The sequence below is a fragment of the Equus caballus genome, chromosome 13 (genome assembly GCF_041296265.1).
Source record: "Equus caballus isolate H_3958 breed thoroughbred chromosome 13, TB-T2T, whole genome shotgun sequence".
NCBI classification, from domain to species: domain Eukaryota; kingdom Metazoa; phylum Chordata; class Mammalia; order Perissodactyla; family Equidae; genus Equus; species Equus caballus.
Window position 1 is genome coordinate 11215125 of NC_091696.1, and position 19484 is coordinate 11234608.

General features: G+C 54.5%; 1 protein-coding gene across 19 annotated transcripts in view; it reads left to right on the plus strand.

Moving 5' to 3' along the window:
* CUX1 (cut like homeobox 1) overlaps positions 1-19484 on the plus strand; it is a 368724-nt gene that overhangs the window by 285090 nt on the left and 64150 nt on the right. For 10 of the 19 annotated variants that reach the window (XR_011424601.1, XR_011424602.1, XM_070231690.1 and 7 more), the window contains exons 12-19: positions 4781-4839; positions 8145-8193; positions 9226-9322; positions 10295-10966; positions 12082-12147; positions 13459-13560; positions 16521-17344; positions 19175-19340. Coding sequence is in view for 17 of the 19 variants with exons in the window: in XM_070231690.1 (XP_070087791.1) it covers positions 4781-4839; positions 8145-8193; positions 9226-9322; positions 10295-10966; positions 12082-12147; positions 13459-13560; positions 16521-17344; positions 19175-19340 (2035 nt within the window). In the remaining 2 variants the exon portion in view is untranslated. The remainder of the gene's footprint in view (positions 1-4780; positions 4840-8144; positions 8194-9225; positions 9323-10294; positions 10967-12081; positions 12148-13458; positions 13561-16520; positions 17345-19174; positions 19341-19484) is intronic. The other 9 variants (XM_070231696.1, XM_070231697.1, XM_070231698.1 and 6 more) reach the window with 3 other exon arrangements.

Genomic DNA, 19484 nt, shown 5'->3' on the forward strand with positions numbered 1-19484 from the left:
CTGAGTCAGTCCAGAAATCTCAGCTGCAGACAGTTCCCAGCTTGCTGCATACTTGGCTGACCATGACCTGCGATGTCTAGGTAGCCTAGGAATGGAGCCAGGCCCTCCTGGTCTGGGATGGCACCGTTCCATGAGGAGGAGTTGGCTCCCATCCACCCTGTGCCTGGGGCACACCTGAACCCCAGCTCGTGGAAGTTGGAGGTGGCCTGTGACAGGGTGGCCGTACAGGGCTCCTCCTCTTCTGTCCAGAGCCACACGTCTTCCGCCTGCAGCAAGCCCTCTGCCAGAACCGCCATTCTCCCCACCCACCCCATCTGGCCTGGGGGATTTCCTCTTCCTCGCCTCCTCAACATTCCTGTAGTGCATGCACAGCACACACCTGGACGTCCCTGGGCTTCTCCCCCATGCCCAACATCAGGAGATCCTAAATTTCCGTAACTGCTGCCTCTCACCCAGGAACCATGGAGACCAGGGAAGGTGCTCGTTCAGGTGGAAAAGAGGTGCATGCTGCCTGGCCCGGACCCCAGAGATGCAGCGTCAACCTGGAGCCTGTGCCTCAGACGCCTGCCCTGACCCAGGGAGCCCAGTCACACTTACTCAGTCATGACTGGTGGCCCTCAGCCCAGGAGCCCCCATGAGGACAAGGGGTCCCACCCTGACTCCCCTGGCCTGAGCTGTCCATCTTCAGAGAGCCGGGCTCTGGTCATCCTGGAAGAGGGGGACGGAGCCATCTGCAGGCTGCAGCGTGGCCGCCTCTCTGACCCACAGTCTGCTGTGGCACGGAGGGCTTGCTGCCGTAACCGCTGGCTGTGAGACCCGGAGACGAGGCCTCTCCCGAGGTCTTTGCAGGAGTCTCCCGTGCCAGAGGTGGCCCTAGAGCACAGACTGTCCTATGTTGTAATGTGACTAAGACACATATCTTTTATAAATGCAGTGCCTAACTCGCTACATGCCAAAATACTTTGCATTTTTAATTCAATTTCTTTATTATTTGAGTCTTAGCCAGGATTTTAAGAACTTCATATAGATAATTCTTCCAGCAATTGAAGACACAGTTGATGAGCTCCTACCAAGTTCCCGGAACCGTGTAGGTGTCCTGTCTCGTTACACTGTGTGCTCTGTATCATAGAACGAGCATGTTCGAGGGGGCGTGGCAGCCTGCACCTGCTCATCCTACGTCTCCTCAGCCCCGTGCTCTGAAAACACTTGTTCTTAACTCTCCCCAGTTTCCCGGTGAGAAGCATGAGGCCCAGCAGGCCCAGGCCGTCTCCCAAGATTACACTCAGCCAGCCCGTCTCTGGCCCTTGACCTGCTCTCGCCTCTGGCTAAAGCCCGTGCGTGTTCCTTGCACAGGAGCTTTTCAGGAAGATCACTCAGTCCCCAGACCCGGCCTTCACGGCACTGGGGCAGGCTGCCTTGGCGGCCATCAGCGTTTGAGAGCCAGAGCTGCTCCGGGCGCCTATGTTTCCCCAGAGCAGCGAGGACATTAGGAGGTGACAGCGGGGTGTGGAGAACTTCGTAAGTGGAGCCCCGGCTTCAGAAGCAGAGTCTCTTCAGAAACAATTTCGTCATACGCAGTACCAGCCACCAGGGATAAGTAATAATAACTACAGTAACAATAATAACCACCCTTACAGAGTGCTGTGCCGGCACCAGGCTAAACATTCAGTATACGGTATTTCATTTAATCGTCACAAAGCGCTGTATGCGGGTGCCATTATCCCCATTTTACAGATGAGGACACCAAGGCTTAGAGAGGCAGAGCCCAGCCCCAGCCTGTCTGGGACTGTGGCGCCCAGGCGGGCAGCGAACTCCTGGCTGGGCCTCAGCACACCAGCGCCTCACTTCCTCCAGGAATGGCTGCAGGTGGGCAGTGTGGCCTCCGCTCTGACAGGGTCTCCTTTAGAACTCAGTGACTTTTTTTCTTCCTTGGGACAGATCGATAGATGCTCTGAAGAAGTGTTGTGGTAATTAGTTAAATAAGATAGCATATGGGATGTAGGACCAAGGCCCACCCTATGAGCGTTAGCAGAATCCGAGAGGAGAGTCTGTCCAGAGAAATGACGGGCCAGAGCGCCCACTGCTCTTCCAGATCTGGAGTCTCTGTGAGTAGACTTCCCAGGTTCCCAGCAGCAAGTTTCCATTCAGAGAATCTGTTCAGAGGATGGTTGGTCCTTTTTCCATGATGGGCATTTTCAGGATCAGAGGCCAGTCTTCCGCCCCATGCTGTGTGTTTCCTGTACCTCACCTGCCAGGTGAGCATGGTTCTGAGGCGTGGTACTCCATGGAGACCTCGGAGAAGACAGGCTAAGGGTGCTTGCGGCAGCCCCTGCCAGGCCTCTGTGCAGTTGTCCACCCAGCAAGACAGAAACGTGGTCCAAGGTTGACAGAGTGGTCTCAGGTTCTTTATCATTAAGCTGCCCCCAGGGAGGTGGCCGAAGTTCCAGTGGAAGCTGTTTAGTTCTCTGTGAAAACTGTCACATCCAACCACGTTACACAGACTCCAGTCTTAGAACCTGATCGGGGCTGATCACAGGTCTGCAGAGAGGCCCTGCAGCTGTGCCCCAAGGCAGACCAGACTGGGTCTCGGCAGTGATACTGGTCCCCCATCGAAGGTCCTGCAGTGCCAGCATCTGCCCCGGGTCGTGGCCCTGTGCCCCTTAGCTCAAGCCTCAAAGATAATTGCAATTCCCATTTTACAGATGAGAAGGGTATTAACGTGCCCAGAGGCGCCCAGCATGTAAGGGACAGAGCTGAGTCCGGGTCCGTGCCATGCCGGGTTCTAAGTGCTGCGTACGCCCCCTTGCTGCCCTCCAGCTTGCTGTCTCCTGTTCTCTGAACACGACCAAGTTTTATGTGTGTTCTGTGTCCAGCGTCAGTGATTTCCTCAGTCTGCAAGGTGCTTTGCATCCCGGCAGCCCCGGATAATCTTTGGTTAGGGACCACTGGCACGTTAGCGCCTCGTGCTATTCGACTGGAGGCAGAGAATGAAATAGTCACTTCTTGACGAGCACCTTCCGAGATTCTTTTTTCGGAAAATGAGCGCATGCTACCCCCTGTTTGGTTGTGATGAGAAACCATTATAATATAGAAAGTTGGCACGAGGTCTTCAAAAGGAACTAGGGCGAGCAATTTTACACAATGGAAAATACACACACACAAAACTGCCAGCAAAGGCAAGAGGAAAAGATGGTTTAAGTAAGTCTTGTTTACAGCACACCTGAATTCTCGAGACAGAGGCGGGCTGGGGTTCAGGCTGATGGCCAGATGGGCATCTCCCCAAACTCAAGAGTGTTCTCAGTCAGCTTTCAACTGTGATCGTAGTCATGGCTGGTCAAGGCAACCAGAAGCCCTGTAGGTAGGAAGGTGCGTTGATCCAGGCGCTGGAATTTGTTCACCCCTGGCTTGGAAACAGGCTAAATCGTCGGGATCAAACCCCCCCTCACACCACCTGGCCGGGTCTTTGTGTCTTATGTTCCACTGCCTCATTTCTGCCTCTGGGGGTGACCAACAGCAAACTAGTCCAGAGCACCTTTGTGGAGGGAAGCACCCTCTGCTGACCACCCTACACCAAAGACCCTTCCTGGCCAGAGAGCCCTGCAGAGCTGTGGGCAGAAACAGCCACATAAGTGCCTGGGGGCTCACAGACTTGAAAGGAGCACGTCAGAGCATCATAATGCCTGAGAAGTGGCTGGTGCTCCCCTGGGCCCTGCAGGGCTGTGTGGGCCAGAGCCCCTCACCCACCCTCTCAACGAGCCAGCTGTGCCCTGCTGTGGCCTGCTGGCCAGGGCGCCCCGGGACGGTCCGTCCCCGCCCCCACAGAACTCAGATGACCATCTGCTGGGGAAACCACTCACCGCCAGCGGACGGGCCTCCACTCCTAAAATGCCCCCATCTGGGGGATCCGAAAGTGCAAATGCTTTTTTCCCCAATGCCGACCTCAGCAGCAAAGGGGCTCGTATCTCTTGTTAGCAGGGTCCCACCAAAGGTGTTGACAACCAACTGCATGCGTCAGCTAGCCTAACAGATTTTGTGAAAAGCCACATGCTGCTTTTAAAACGCTAGGAGAGTTTCTCTTCATTCTGTTTGCCATTTCATGATATTTCATACAAAATGGCCTTTTTTTCCTCGTTCTGTTTTCCACTTCTGTAAAGCTTTTTCTGTCTGCTTTAAGTTTTATGTTCCCACCTTATGTTGCCGAGCGTGTGTGTGTGCGTGCACATTCGTGCCTGTGCCCACTCACACACGCTCACAACAGACCAGAAGAGTGAGGGACAACAGGTGACACCACACGTTGTCACCTTTCATTGTACGTGTTTGCGTTCCCTTGGGGACGGCTGGATGCTTTACAGGGAATGTAGTCAGTGAAGTCTATCTTAGTCCTGTCATAACAGAATGTCATAGACCTGGTGACTTATAAACAACAGACATTTATTTCTCACAGTTCTGGAGGCTGGAAGTCCGAGATCAAGGCCGTGGCAAATTTGGTGTCTGGCAAGGGCCTGCTTTCTGGGTCACACATGACCCTCTTCTCACTGTGTCCTCGGGCGGAGTGGACAAGGGAGCTCTCTCCCTGGGCCGCTTTTGTAAGGCACTGACCCCACTCAGGAGGGCTGCACCCTGTGGGCCTAATCTCCCCCCGAGGGCCCCAGCTCCTGATGCGTCACACTGGGGCTTAGGACCAGCGGATGAATTTGGGGGACACAGACATTCAGTCTACAGCAAAGTGCACTGACCTAGTTCACACGTGGCCACTAATGAAATTCCTCTCTGTTTGCAGCAACTGGAAGAAAAACTCAAAGGACAGGCTGACTATGAGGAGGTGAAGAAAGAACTCAAGTAAGTGTGGCAGTGCCTGCTCGGCTACTCCCAGCCAGGGCTCGTTGGGGACATTTGCTGAGGAAACAGCGTGCCAGTGAGGGGGCAGCCACGGGTCCTTGCGCTCGGCCGCAGCGGACACTCCGCCACTCGGCCTTGTCCTGGGCTGCCCAATGCTGTGGGTGTTTGCACACAGGCCTGTGCCCAAATTCTTTGGACTTTTTATAAAAGTCTGTGCATTTGAAATGTGCCACTATGCACGGAGTCAAGGGAGACATTGCCATGATAGAAATCAGAAAACCTGAGCTTACTTTTCGGCTGTAACTTCTCCAAACAGAAGCAGAGCAGGGCGTTGAAACATTTTCCAGTCGAAAGAGTACATGTGGCCTTAACCTTCTCGGCCACCTGGATTCCAGGACCTTCTTCTCCCAGCTTCCAGTTCCCCATCCGAGAGGCGGCCGCTGAAGGCTTCTCGTGACTTCAGTGCTCATGCTTACATTCTCCAGCTGAGAAGTTCCTTCCTCAGGCCCCACCACCCAGCCTGGCCCTCCCACCTCACGCTCCTTCCCCCGCCTGCCCTTGGCGCTCCTGGAGCTCCTGGACCCTGGTCCCTACCTGTCCCCAAGTCCAGCGCTCTCTGAGCTCACAAACCTCCTCCCCTACCTGGAGCTCCCAGGCAGCCTCCCACAGTACACAGGCCCCCCTTGTCCTCCTGCCATGCCTTGCAGGGTCTCACCCTGGGCTTCCCCGCCTGCACAGCCAGGTTATGAAACACTGCAGAGGACGTCACCGCTGTGTGTGGACCGGGCCCCCGCAGGCCGTGTTCTGCCCTCCACTGGTTGCCTGCTCTGTGCTTCCCTGGGGGCCGTTCTGTACCCTCGGCAGACGCCCTGGTGCTCTGCCCTAGGGAGGAGACAGATGTCCCTCAGCTTCCCCCTTTGCCTGGCAGTCACTCCTCTGGTCTTCTGCTCCCTGTCTCTCCAGGCCAATCCCTTCGCCTGTACCCTGGGTCCCTTCCTTCCCGCTCCTCCCTGCTGTTCCCTCAGCTCCTTTCTCTCTTACTGACATTTTAATTTCTCCTTTTAAAAGCCTACACCCACTCGCCATGCCATCTCTGTTCGTAATTCCATCCCCTGGGGTTTGCTGAAACAGCCCATCGGAAGGCCTCTTCCGCCTTCTTACCACATCCAGTAGCCATCGCTTGGTGCTGACCTCCTCCAGCCCCTGCTTAGGTGGCTCCCCTCAGTCCTGTGCCCACCATGGTCTCTCTCGAGCATCTCACCCCTCCCCCGGCCACAGACGGCTCCTCCCTGGACGGCCCCTGAGCCTCTTGGCGGGTCCAGCCTCCTCAAGCTCTCTACTCCCCTGGTTTCCTACATAGGGGTGGGTATTTTTGCCTGGTTGACCTGCTATACCTGCCTCCTGTGCCAGTCTCTCCTTCCTCTCCCTCTCCTGATCCCCTCAAGTGAAAAAAATGTACACCTGCTCCTAGTGTCGAATCCAAGAAACGTGAGGCCTTCTCCCAGGCCCCCTCCCATCCCAGGCCGATGCCAGTCCCACACCTCCTCTGAGCTCGTCTCTGTTCCCCGGGAACCACGGCTTCTTGACTCGGGCCTGCAACACGTCCCTCGTCTGTTCCCTCCCATCCACCCACCTGCCCAGCTTCTCACTGGCCCTCGCCCTCCTCCCAGAACAGGCGCTTTCTGCTGCATCTGCACACCACGGCCCCCACTGCAATGTAGTGCCTAAAAGCCCCAGTGGGTGGCTTTTCTGATAAAATGTGTCCCTGGCCTCCCACTTGCTAGTGATCCAAGTGCCTCCTTGGACTCACACCCCGTTCCCATCCCATCCCTGCCCCAGGGTCCCCACCCCGCTCTGTGGCCCATAAAGCATCCTGCTCCTTCGAGGCCCCTCTCAGCACTAACTCCTCATGAGACAGCCCGTCTACAGCCCCGTGAGGTCTCTCCTGCCTAGGCCCCCAGCTTTCCTCTTTCCCTGGCTGGCTGGAGTTTCCTGTAATAGCCTGTAGAGTTCGTGAGGGTGAGTGGCAGCGTGGTTCTGGTTCTCCACGGTGCCTGGCACATGATAGGTCGTCAGGAAATATCTGATGAATAAGTGAAGAGACACTGGTGTTTTTAGCGTGAGTGCATAGACTCACTTAGTCTTTTCTTACATAATCCTAAAGAAGATCTCAGACCAGAATATAGCTGTAAACACGTGACAGTCACTAAGAAAGGACAAGTTCCAGACTGCGTGCTGCTTCTCTCCTGCCTGACGCCATGGTGCCGAGTTCTTTTAGTATTTCCAGGAGCTCACTGTAAAATAAAATGACATGCTCTACCTCCGGGAGCTCCTATTTGTTCCCATTTTGTTAGTTTACTGGACGGGGGCACAACGAGGATAGAACCACAGAGAAACTGGGAGCGGCTAGCTCCTTACTGAACCTCGTGGTGGCTGAGGCAGAGAGCGAGCTCCCGGGGCCCTGGGCATTTTTATACCCTGTGGTCTCTGAGTGACACTTCTATGGAGCTTAGATGGGGCTGAGGCTGAGGTCACAGTGGTGAGGATGCTGAGAGCGCGCAGGTACCTGCTGTCATGCTCCCCTTCCCTCCTCGTGTGTGGCGGGAGCACCCCAGCCACTCGGGACCACTAGGACTCACTGGTCCTTTGCTCTTGTTGGACTCACAAAAAGAAAAGAATGTCCACGCGAAAGGAATGCTGGAAACCGCAGTTCTGGGCACCTGAACTCACTCCGTGCTCAGACTTGTTGAAACAGGCCGGAGACGGGAGTGGTTTCAGCGATAAGGAGAACAAAGGAGGAGCCCTCGTGCTCTCCCACGGCTCGCTATGGCCCTCCTCCCCCAGCCCGGGGCTGCAGCCCTCTGGTTGTGGGACCTCGCTCTGCTGAGTTCCCCTGGTCCGCAGGTGTCAGCTGCCACCTGAGCGTGTGGGGCCGTGGCCAGGGAGGTGACAAGGCTCCTATCTCTGGCTTCCTTGCTACAACTTTTTCATTCCCTCTAAGCTTCACAAATACATTCCACTTGCAACAATGTTATGTCTGTGTTAAACTTTAAAATTATACTCTGAACAGACCTGGTGTGATTCCATATGGAATGATTTACATGCTGGGCAAGAAACTTTTGCTGGCCAACTGCTAGTGGAATAGTTATTCTAGAGACACTATCAGATGATAATGCTGCCAGGGAAGTTGTTCAAGTTGTCAGTGCCTCAGTTCCTGGAGAGCAGGAAATTGTGATGTTAATGCTCACTAGCGTGGTCTTATCAGAGACAAGAAAGGAAATAACCACTCTGCTTGCTCTTCACAGCATTCTGAAATCCATGGAGTTCGCACCGTCCGAGGGAGCTGGCACACAGGTACACGGTCTCACTTTGCTTTGAGTCTGTGTCACCATCAGCATGAGGGCCGTCACTGTTCGTCCCTGGGCCAGCTTCGCCATCTCGATATTTCTATGAGCCCTCTCTCCTAGAGCTGACGAGTCATTCCTCAAGAAACTTTAGCCAAGTTAAAGCAAATTATTGTTAATTAAAAAGAGGCAAAGGGCGGGCCCTGTGGCTGAGTGGTTAAAGTTGCATGCGCTCTGCTTTGGCAGCCCGGGTTCAGATCCTGGGCACAGACCTACTGCACTCATCAGCCATGCTGTGCAGGTGTCCCACATACAAGATGGAGGAGGATTAGCACAGATGTTAGCTCAGGGCAAATCTTCCTCAAGCCAAAAAAAGAGGAAGATTGGCAATGGATGTTAGTTCAGGGCAAATCTTCCTTACCAAAAAAAGAGGCAAGAAGAGAAAAGTTAGTTTTCCAAACTGGTAACTCAATTCAAGTGAAACTGAGGGTTAACTTGGGCAGGTACTCAGAACATGGATGAAAACAATTCAGATTGTGTTAAGGGTCGGCCCAAAGGGACTGGCTTAGGAACTTTTCTTATTCACTGCCTCACCTGGAGAAAGAACAGGGGCAAGGTGACAGTGGCACCTGGTAACCTGGTAGCCAATTAAAATTTAAGTCATCAGATGGAATCCTGCTCCTGATGTCCAGAAGGCAGCTGACTCTGGCTGGCACCAAAAAAGGGTTACATTTACAGTGACTTTCTGATGGGTTTGTGGCTCGGCCTGCTCGAATTGGGGGATAGAATAGAGTAGTCGGTTGTCGAGAAGCTTTGCAAGTCTAGAAGGAGAAAAATTACTTCAAATGAAGTGAGTTCTTTTGGAAAGGAACTTGAATGTTTTCCACGTGCGTGTTGAGCATCCTCAGAGGAAATCAGACTTCTGTAACGTGAGAGAGTCAGCGTGGGTGGAAAGCCGTCACAGAGCAGGGGTGGCGGGCCCTGGTATCCCCGGGGTGGGAGGGCGGCCGGCCCGCAGTGAGCCCTGCTCTGCCCCATCTAGGATGCATCCAAGCCCCTGGAGGTGCTGCTGCTGGAGAAGAACCGCTCGCTGCAGTCCGAGAACGCCGCGCTGCGCATCTCCAACAGCGACCTGAGCGGTAGGTTGACAGGGTCTCGCGGGCCGCACTTAGTCCCTTCCAGGGGCCGAGGAAGCGGATGATGGCCCGTGAGTCTGGGCTGATGCATGACGGGAAGGAACATCACCGGCTGATGAGAACCTTGACTAATGAGCGTTTGGTCTCCTCCTCCGTCCTCCTCACTGCTCCTCCCCTCTCCCCCCTTAAAGCCGCGGATGCTGAGACGTGTGGCCGCAGGGCGTCTGCGGAGGTCGGTTAGGCCTGTGTGGCAGGTGATCCCAGGAGGGACACAGAGGACGTTGGCTTTTCTGAGCTTTTCCTAGTCGTGCGGCCTCTCTTGTGGTGTCTCCGGGGGCGCTGCCCTTCTGGGCTCAGCGGAGCTTTTCTTCCTTTGTCAGGTTTTCCTTGGGAACGCATCCCCCATCCTTAGCCTTTCTTTGCTCATCCCAAAATGGTGGCGTCACTGACTGCTTCTGGTTTTGGCAGCTGGTAAACCGTTTAAAGTGTCTCGGGCTCCGATGATAATTCATTCTTAACATGTGCGTGCCTTCGATCGCGTGGACTCGGTGCCGTGCCTTCGCCTCAGAGCAAGTGGTGTGAGCGAATCCGTTGGTCCCAAAATGTCGGTGTTTGCTGCTCCTCAGGTGGGGCTCTTCTGGTCGTAGCTCAAAGGCTAGAGGCCTGCGCCCTGCCGACTCTTTACTGTGTGTGGTACCGGCTCCTTGTCACTGTAGGAGTTTGAACGTATGTCAAGGGGACTCTCCAGGCTGCAACGTACAAGAAAGGCGCAAACATGAAATGCATGTTGCTTGTTTCGGGGGGCCTCGTTTGGCTGACTTAAAAATTCAATTGAAAAACAAACCAACACACCTCATTGGCCCTTGTGAAATCTGCACTTTTTTTCCCTTTTGTGGGGCAACCTTTGCATTTTGGTCTTGGTTTTTTTTCCCTTTTGAATCCCCCATAATGCATTATGTTTGCCCTTCCTTGTAGGGTCAGCCAGGAGAAAAGGGAAAGACCAGCCTGAGAGTCGGCGTCCTGGACCTTTGCCGGCCTCCCCTCCTCCTCAGTTGCCCCGCAACACGGGGGAGCAGGCTTCCAATACTAATGGTACACACCAGTTCTCACCAGCGGGGTTAACTCAAGACTTTTTCAGCTCATCCCTGGCAAGCCCCAGCCTACCCCTGGCTTCTACGGGAAAATTTGCACTAAACTCCCTCCTCCAACGACAGCTAATGCAGTCCTTCTACTCCAAGGCCGTGCAGGAAGCAGGAAGCACAAGCATGATTTTTCCAACAGGTCCATACAGCACAAACTCCATATCTTCCCAAAGTCCATTACAGCAAAGCCCAGATGTAAATGGCATGGCCCCGTCTCCCAGCCAGTCAGAAAGTGCTGGGAGCGTCTCCGAGGGCGAGGAGATAGACACTGCAGAAATCGCCCGGCAGGTGAAAGAGCAATTGATCAAGCACAATATCGGACAGCGCATTTTCGGACATTATGTCTTGGGACTGTCGCAAGGGTCCGTGAGCGAGATTCTGGCCCGGCCCAAGCCATGGAACAAACTGACTGTTCGCGGCAAGGAGCCCTTTCACAAGATGAAGCAGTTCCTGTCAGACGAGCAGAATATCTTGGCCCTCCGCAGCATCCAAGGCAGACAGAGAGGTGAGAGACTTGCGGGTGGGCGCCAGCGTGTGAGCCCGTCACGGAGTGTGCGTGCGCGCGTGCGTGTGTGTGTGTGATGAAACATTTGTGCATCACGTCAGGTAAAATTCGCTTCAGTTCTACCATTTCCAGAGTTCAGGGGTCAACAGGCATGAGTTAAAGCTGTAGAGTGGGGAGATCTGGCCTCTGAAACTTGCTCCGCACCTTGCATGGTAAACCCAGTATTGCCATTCAAATTCGGTACTGAATCGGAGGCGATTACATTACATACAGCGTCCCAACGCGTCTAGTGTCCAGTGGGTGCTGATCTCGTGTGGGGAGGAGCCCTGGGTACCATCTCGCCCTAGAGCAGCAGCAGCAGGTCGGTCCTCACACAGAGCTGGTTCCCTGGGGAGAGTGTCATCTCCCCCTCCCACCGCACAGGGTGGAGTGTGTCCCGCGGCCGGCTCCCTCCCAGCAATGATGTTCTGTTAGTGGTTCAGTTCGAGTCTCCAGCAAAACACGCCTGCCTTAGTGAAATGCATGAAAGTTCATTAAAACACCCTCCCCGCCCACCCTCCATAAAAAGACAAAAAGTCAGTCTCGTCCCTAATGGAAAGAATCCCTTCCCTCTTTAAGGATGGGGCCATTCGCTCCATCAACACAGAGAGAGGTAGTCTTATCAGATACCTTTGAAACACCCTGAAATTTAGACTCAAAACAGACAGAGAAGGGAGGCGTTCCCAACAGCGTCAATGTGCACAGAGCTCATGGAGCTCTTCGTGGCAATGTCCCCTGAAACGGACTGTCCTTGGATGATTAATGTGAGCTTCATTCCGGGGCTGGGGGGCGATTCACTTGTTGGCAGTGCCCCATCCCTTTGCCCCTCGTGGCGTTGGTGTTGGAGGCCACTCCTCGGGTCTGTCTGATCTCCTTCGGCAGCAGAGCCACGGCCTCTGCAGGCCGGTCAGCCAAGGAAGGGCCTCTCAGAAGCGTCTAGTAGCTCCCGAGTCGCACAGGAAGCCCTGAGCCCTTTGTGTAGGGACAGGCGGCTCAGATTTCATGTCACGCAGCCCATATCGTCAACACCACCATCCCCTGATTGTTTTGTTCTTACCACACTTGTTTTTCAACAGAGAATCCAGGCCAGAGCCTGCACAGACTATTTCAGGAAGTACCGAAACGAAGAAATGGGTCTGAAGGTATGTCGCAGGCAGGGGTTCTCTTTGCAGTCAGTCGCATAGGAAGCAGCATGTCCCTAGCTGTGTATTTGGGTTAAAACTGTACAGTGTGATTCTGGCCTGGAACCTGATGGAAAAACAGAGCTAGTAAGTATAAAACAAAGCACGGGTTCAAGTTCGCACGGTCCCTTCCTCCTGAGCTGCCTTGCTCTACCGAGCACGCGCAGAGGAGGGGAGGAGAGGGCAGTGCCCTAAGAGTGAGTCCCCAGGACAATCCCAGCCCCTTCAGATTCAATTCCGCTTCCCCCGTTTTCTCAGAAGCAAGAGAGAGGATAACAATTGTCGCTCTGAGAAAAATCAGGTGACTGAGTCCCGTGACGTCCTGCTGCTTCCTTGTACATCTTTTTAGCTCTAAACTTCATTAAAGGTGCCATGGTGTGGACCGATCCCAGATGTGATCGGTTCTCCCATGGGCCCCAGCGGGCCAGCCCCCTCTGCGCTCCTTGGAGTTGCATCTTTCTCGGGGCTTCCTCCTGGCGGTCTGCTTGTTTTCCAATGGTTTGGTATGGCGGTTCCTGTTTAGTAAGGGAGCGAAAAATTGAAATATGTGGACGGCTTCCAGAAAGAACTGGGGCCAGCCCCCGGGCCGCAGTAGCTTCAGTGCATCTGTACATGTGGCTACTCCGCAAAGCATCACCATGTGACCAAAAGACTGAATTCTTGTCCTTTAGGGATTTCTGCAGGCTTCTCTCCTCGTTCATAAATTTTTAAAAGACAGTATGTGATGATAGATCTGCAAATTTTAGGTGAAGCTTTCAGCCTCTCCCCCTGGAACATCCCATAATTGATAGATAATCAGCCTCGGCCCCTCGCCCTCCTCTCCCGTTTCTCCTTTCTGGGGATACCAGCCGCAAATACACATAAAGAACCTTGAACATCGTCCCAAGCCAAAGCAGCCATTGGAGTCACTTTTTAAATAACTCAGAAAAAGCGTTGCCTTTTAATCCTTCATCTCTTCTACTGGATTAAATGATTTGCTCTCCCTGGTCCCAACCCACGGGTGAGGTGCAGCCTGGGTGACGGGAGAGCTGGTCCCGCTGGCCGAATGACGTTTAACACAGGGCAGACTCCACAGGAAGCCCCTCCCGCCCGGGCCCCAGGACCTGCTGTGAGGTTGCACGCACAGCAGGTCCAGGTAGATGGGAGGCCGCGCCTGCCTGCTCCCCGTCACCGGCCTCACTCAGGAGCTCCTTATCAGAATGACATCTTTGTGCAGCACTGCTTCTCGTTCCAGGTGTGGGTTTGATGTCGTTGCTCTGGCTCTCCCTGCAGGTAACATCACCACCCGGGTCCGAGCCTCAGAGACCGGGTCCGACGAAGCAATCAAGTCCATCCTGGAACAAGCCAAACGGGAGCTGCAGGTGCAGAAAGCCGGTAGGGATCCCGCTCTCTGACCACTGTCTCAAACCTAATTGTCAGGAGGGCTCACTCAGCAGTAATTCGCTTTTTTTTAAAACAATAGAATGTCTGTGTTCACACATTTGGGCAGGTGCAGAGGGGAGCAGGTCTGTGTGATTTTGCTGATAGTTAGCACTCTTTTCATAACGTCATTCCCAAGCATTGACTCAAGAATGTCCCTCGGCCCTAGAATCTCACTGACTGAACATTAGCAAGGAGTTTGTATCAAATTCCCTTTTCTTTTTTAAGGAAGATTAGCCCTGAGCTGACATCTGCTGCCAGTCCTCCTCTTTTTGCTGAGAAAGATCGGCCCCGAGCTAACATCCATGCCCATCTTCCTCCACTTTATATATGGGACGCCTGCCACAGCATGGCTTGACGTGCGGTGTGTAGGTCCACACCCAGGATCCAAACCAGCAAACCCTGGGCCGCCGACGCAAAGCATGCAAACTTAACCTCTGTGCCACCGGGCCAGCCCCTGAAATTGCCTTTTTGAAAGGCAATACAGGCTTTGGTTATTCTGATCTATACTTGACCAAAAAATACTGAAAAAGAAGGGGTGAAAAATAAATTCTGAACAGCTGCTTTAGGATGCGTGTGGCCAGGAAGCGGCAGAGGTTTCACTGGCTGCCGTCCACCTCTGAGCCGCTCGGGCTGAGGAGGGGTCTTCAGAGCTCCCTGAGCACTGCCTGTCTACAAGGAGGGGACTCCCACGTTCCACCCTTCCTCTAGCATTTGATGAGAGGCTGCCATGTGGCAGATGCAGCTCAGATCTTCTGCTGGAGAAGAACCTAGTGCGCGAGTTCTCTTCCTGTGGCAGCTGAGGACAGGCCACCACCTGGTCACTCCCCTGGTCATGGGGTCCTCTCCCCAGGCCACCCTATTCCCATATGGCTCAGTCAGTGGGTGACCAGGCGTGGGCTGGGCATTTTCCCTTGCCTTATCCAGCTCAAGCTAGGTCCTCACAGCAATCCAAAAGATAGATTTTGTCATCCTCTTATTCCTGATTATCAAATTCAGGCTTAAAGTGAGAATGATGGGGCCAACCCAGTGGCATAGTGATTGAGTTCAACAGGGTCTACTTCAGTGGCCCAGGCTCACAGGTTTGGATCCTGGGCACAAATCTGTACTACTCATCAACCCGTGCTGTGGTGGTGTCCCACATACAAAATAGAGGAAGACTGGCACAGATGTTAGCTCAGGGCCAATCTTCCTCAAGTGAAAACAGAAAGATTGGCAATAGGTGTTGGCTCAGGGCCAATCATCCTCAGCAAAAAAGGAAAAAAGTTAGAATGATTTGCTCAAACTCATTACCTGGTGGACCCTGGATGGAAACTGTGACCTCTTACCTCTTGTCCCAGGACTCTGCCCTCTGCTGCTGTCTGCCTTCTTGTAGAGATCCCAGAGCCATAGGAACTGTCCTTGTGGGACCTCAAGCCTGACAACAAATGGAACTTTCAGTTTGGTGTCGTTCTTGCTCTCAAGGCCAGAGTTGAAGTTTAGGCCAGCCCCTCTTCTGACTGGCTGAACAACCAGAGAGCTTAGCAGGGTGCCCCCCAGCAGGGTAGAAGGAACCCCCAAATTGAGAGTCAAAAGGCCCAGTTTAAGGTGCCAGCCTGGCCTGGTGGTGTAGCGGTTAAGTTCACACACTCCACTTTGGCAGCCCACGGTTCACCAGTTTGGATCCTGGGCACAGACCTAGCACCTCTTATCAAGCCATGGTGTGGTGGCATCCCACATAAAACAGAGGAAGACTGGCATAGATGTTAGCTCAGCAACAGTCTTCCTCAAGCAAAAGGAGGAAAATTGGCAACAGATGTTAGCTCAGGGCCAGTCTTCCTCACCAAGAAAAAGGGCCCAGTTCAAGGTGTGGCTTCACTGGTCACCTGTCCCCTCCCCAAGCCACAGTTTCTCCTCCTGCACAGTGGTGATGGTGCTGCCCGCACTCGAGGATGCTGTGAGGGTCATGTGAGTTGGAAAAGGGAGGGCCTTCTGTTAACCAGTAAAATAAAGTCCTCGAGAGGCGTTAAAGGTTGTCACTGTTTGAAGCATTTTTCGGCCTCGTCTAAAGCAGATGAAGAGCCAGCTTATATGATTTCCTCGCCCAGACTTGAAGGCACATTACAGAGCCGGAGGAGCACCCAGCTCAGCGCTTCTCAACCAGGGCCGCCCCCGCAGGGACCCAGGAGCTGGTTAAAAATGCAGCTGCTGACCCAGCCCCACATCTGCTCCTCATTCAGCCACTCCAGGGCTGGGGCCTGGGCATGTGCATTTTAACAGACCCAGCTGGTGATTCTGGTGCACTGCCCTAGTTAAGAATCCTTGATCTGGTCCGTTAGCCATCCCAAGTTTACAGATGGAAATGCTGAAGTCACAGCCCTGGGCTCCTGGGCCAAGGCCTGCCCAGTGCCCCTCAACATGGGGCCCACTGTTGTGGCCACACCACAGCCACCCACCCAGAAAAGAATCTGAGCAAACCCAAACACAGCCATTTAATTTATTACTAGAGACTCTGGTCTCATGTGGCAGCTGTTAACAGAAATTATGTTTCTAAATTATGACAAAACCACTAGATTTTGGGAGTATAACACACACGAATGTTGTCTAAAATTCGTCGGGGACAGGAAGTCCAGGATGGTGCGTCACCGAGTATTTGCACACTTCCCCCTCTTTTCACACTCAGTGACAATACACCCTTTCCGCTGGTGAGTAATAGGGCCATCAGGGCACGAGCAATTGTGTTCGTCCTTCATCACTGCTTAGACAAGATGCACGCGTGTTTCACTGGCGGAAGGACTGCTGGACAGAGCGGGGTGCTTCGCCCCACTCATCCGCATCCTGTGGAGGGTCCAGTTAGGATGAGTGGAGTGAGAGAAGCTTGCTCCCCGCCGAAGGGGCGGCCCGCCACCATTTCACTTCTGTCTTTGCCCCTGCAGCGGAGCCGGCCCAGCCTTCATCATCGTCCAGCAGCGGGAGCTCCGACGACGCCATCCGCTCCATCCTGCAGCAAGCCCGCCGAGAAATGGAGGCCCAGCAGGCTGCTCTCGACCCCGCCTTAAAACAAACGCCGCTGTCCCAGACCGACATTGCCATCCTGACCCCCAAGTTAATCTCCACCTCGCCCATATCGTCCGGTTACTCTCCGCTAGCCATCTCCCTGAAGAAGCCCCCCGCAGCCCCCGATTCCAGCGCCTCTGCTCTGCCCAACCCCCCGGCCCTCAAAAAGGAGGCCCAGGACACGCCCGGGCTGGACCTCCAGGGAGCGGCCGACCCGGCACAGGGGGTCCTGAGACACGTGAAGAATGAGCTGGGCCGCAGCGGCGTGTGGAAGGACCACTGGTGGAGCACCGTGCAGCCGGAGAGAAAGAGCGCGGTTCCTCCCGAAGAACCCAAGGGCGAGGAAGCCAGTGGTGGGAAAGAGAAGGGCGGCGGCAGCCAGACACGCGCCGAGCGCGGCCAGCTGCAGGGACCCTCGTCATCCGAGTACTGGAAAGAGTGGCCCAGCGCCGAGTCGCCGTACTCCCAGAGCTCCGAGCTGAGCCTGACCGGAGCCAGCCGCAGCGAGACGCCCCAGAACAGCCCTCTGCCCTCCTCCCCGATCGTGCCCCTGTCCAAGCCCGCCAAGCCCTCGGTCCCTCCACTGACCCCCGAGCAGTACGAGATCTACATGTACCAGGAGGTGGACACCATCGAGCTCACCCGGCAGGTGAAGGAGAAGCTGGCCAAGAATGGCATTTGTCAGAGGATCTTTGGGGAGAAGGTAAGGAGTTGATTTGGGGGCTTGGATTTTCCCATCTTTTCATTTCTTAAGACTAAGCAGCTGTCTGAAGGATGTGGCCGTCATCCATTTAATTAAGCCAAGAGCATAATATGTCGTCCACTCCCAAACTTCCCAAGAGGCTGGCCAGTGGATGTTCCATTGGCTGTGTCCCCGTTAGGAGCCAGGTTCCAGGCTAGACCCTCTAGGTCACACTGTGAGGGGATGGTAAAGTCACCATTTGACAGATAAGGAACCCGAGGTTCAGGGGAGTTGACTGCGTGCCCCAAGCTGGCAGGTGACTGACTTCAAGTCCTGCCTCCACTGCCAAGGGGAGCCCAGAGGCTCCTCTGCAGGCCGTTTTGGCTGAAGAAGATCTGATCTGATCACACAGAGAGATGGCCAGCGTGCGTAGAGCCAGAAGGCGCTCCTAGGAAAAGCTACATAAAGTGTAATTGTACCTTTCTCATAATTCAGAAGGCACCTGGTGGTGTCCCACCAGAGAGGTGAAGGGACTTGCCCAGGAAGGCACAGCTAGAGGTGGCACGGGCAGGACTGCTCGGGGCCCTGGAAGCCCTTGTTTCCACCTGTCCTTCCCTGGCTCACGAAAGTACGCTGGCCTGGGGGTCAGCTCCCAGACCCTCCCGTTCTTGGCACTTCTGGTAACCGAGGTTCTGGGTAGTGGGGATTTACCAGGCCTATACACTGATAATTTACCCCGGGATTGCTTTAGATTAAGTAATGAATGCTGCGCATAAGGACGAGACCTCCGCTCCCCTAGGAGGCAGCCTCCCTGAGGGCACGTGGTGGGGTCAGCAGGGGCCTCCCCTGCACCCACCCCTCACCCCCATTCAGTTCAGTGTTTGCAACATATCATGCTCTGAATCCTGACCATTATTTTGTCCTGATTTTGCAGAAGGTGATGGGGTGAATAGAAATGAGGATGGGAATTTAAAGTCCTTTGAAATTTCTAGTTCAGTGTTGTAAAAATATCATTTGAGAACATTTAAATAGACATTTGTGCTCATGCCTTAAATTTAGCAGAGACTTAATAGCCTTGAACTTGTTTGGCCCATGAGTGCAGTTTATTCTGGAACTCGAGAACTTTTCAAAGGAAGATCGGATGCAGCCCCTGAATATCTCTGGGCTACATCTGTGTCCTGTGGGGGGTGTTTGTGCCCATACATATGTATGGCCATATGGGAGCGTAGGAAAGCTCGGGTATGTACGTGCCACTTGTCGATCGTCTGCGATGAGTTTTACTCCCAGACTGGCTCACCCGTCGCCACCAGCTCACCTCTGGGCCCCCACCATAGAGCAGGATGTGATCGGAGAGAGCAGACCTTTAAATGCCAACCCGGCCCAGCACCAGCAAGGGAGACTGGCTTCCCACGTCCCGCCGGCGTCCACTGCTCCTGCGTCTAAAGAGGCCTCTGGCCCCAGCAGCTCAGCCTTTCCCAGCGCCACTAGGCAAAGAGCAAAATGGTTCGATGCCTCCTCCTCGGGCTGTCAGGATGACAACCCTACAGCCTTGGCAGGATGGAAACCCTGGGGCCAGAGCCCCTTCCTAGCCCGCCTCTCCCGGGAGCTGAAAGCTGTGACTATAACTATGGCTCCCCATGCCAGGGTGTCAGCCCACGGGTGACCTTGAAAAGCTTATTCCCTCACCCCAGGCCGTGGCCATCCACCTGGTGGTGGTTCTGTGCTCAGCCCCAGGAGCGCTCCCTGTGCATCTGCCACACCACCACTCACCTGTGTATGCTTCGCTAAAGTGTTTTGCAGCCTCTCGCTAACCCTGGGCACTGATGCCATATGTCTTTGGTGCCACTCCAGGTGCTGGGCCTGTCCCAGGGCAGCGTCAGCGACATGCTGTCCCGGCCGAAGCCGTGGAGCAAGCTGACCCAGAAAGGCCGCGAACCCTTCATCCGGATGCAGCTCTGGCTGAACGGCGAGCTGGGCCAGGGCGTCCTGCCCGTGCAAGGGCAGCAGCAAGGGCCAGGTAAGGGCAGCGCGGCCACGGGCCCTGCAGGAAGGAACGGGGGCGTCTCTGCCGGGAGGCAGCCGGCCTCACTCTCAACCTCGGCCACTGCTCGGAGGCAGAAGCGCCCCCCTTCCTCCACCACCTGTTGCCATGGGACTGACT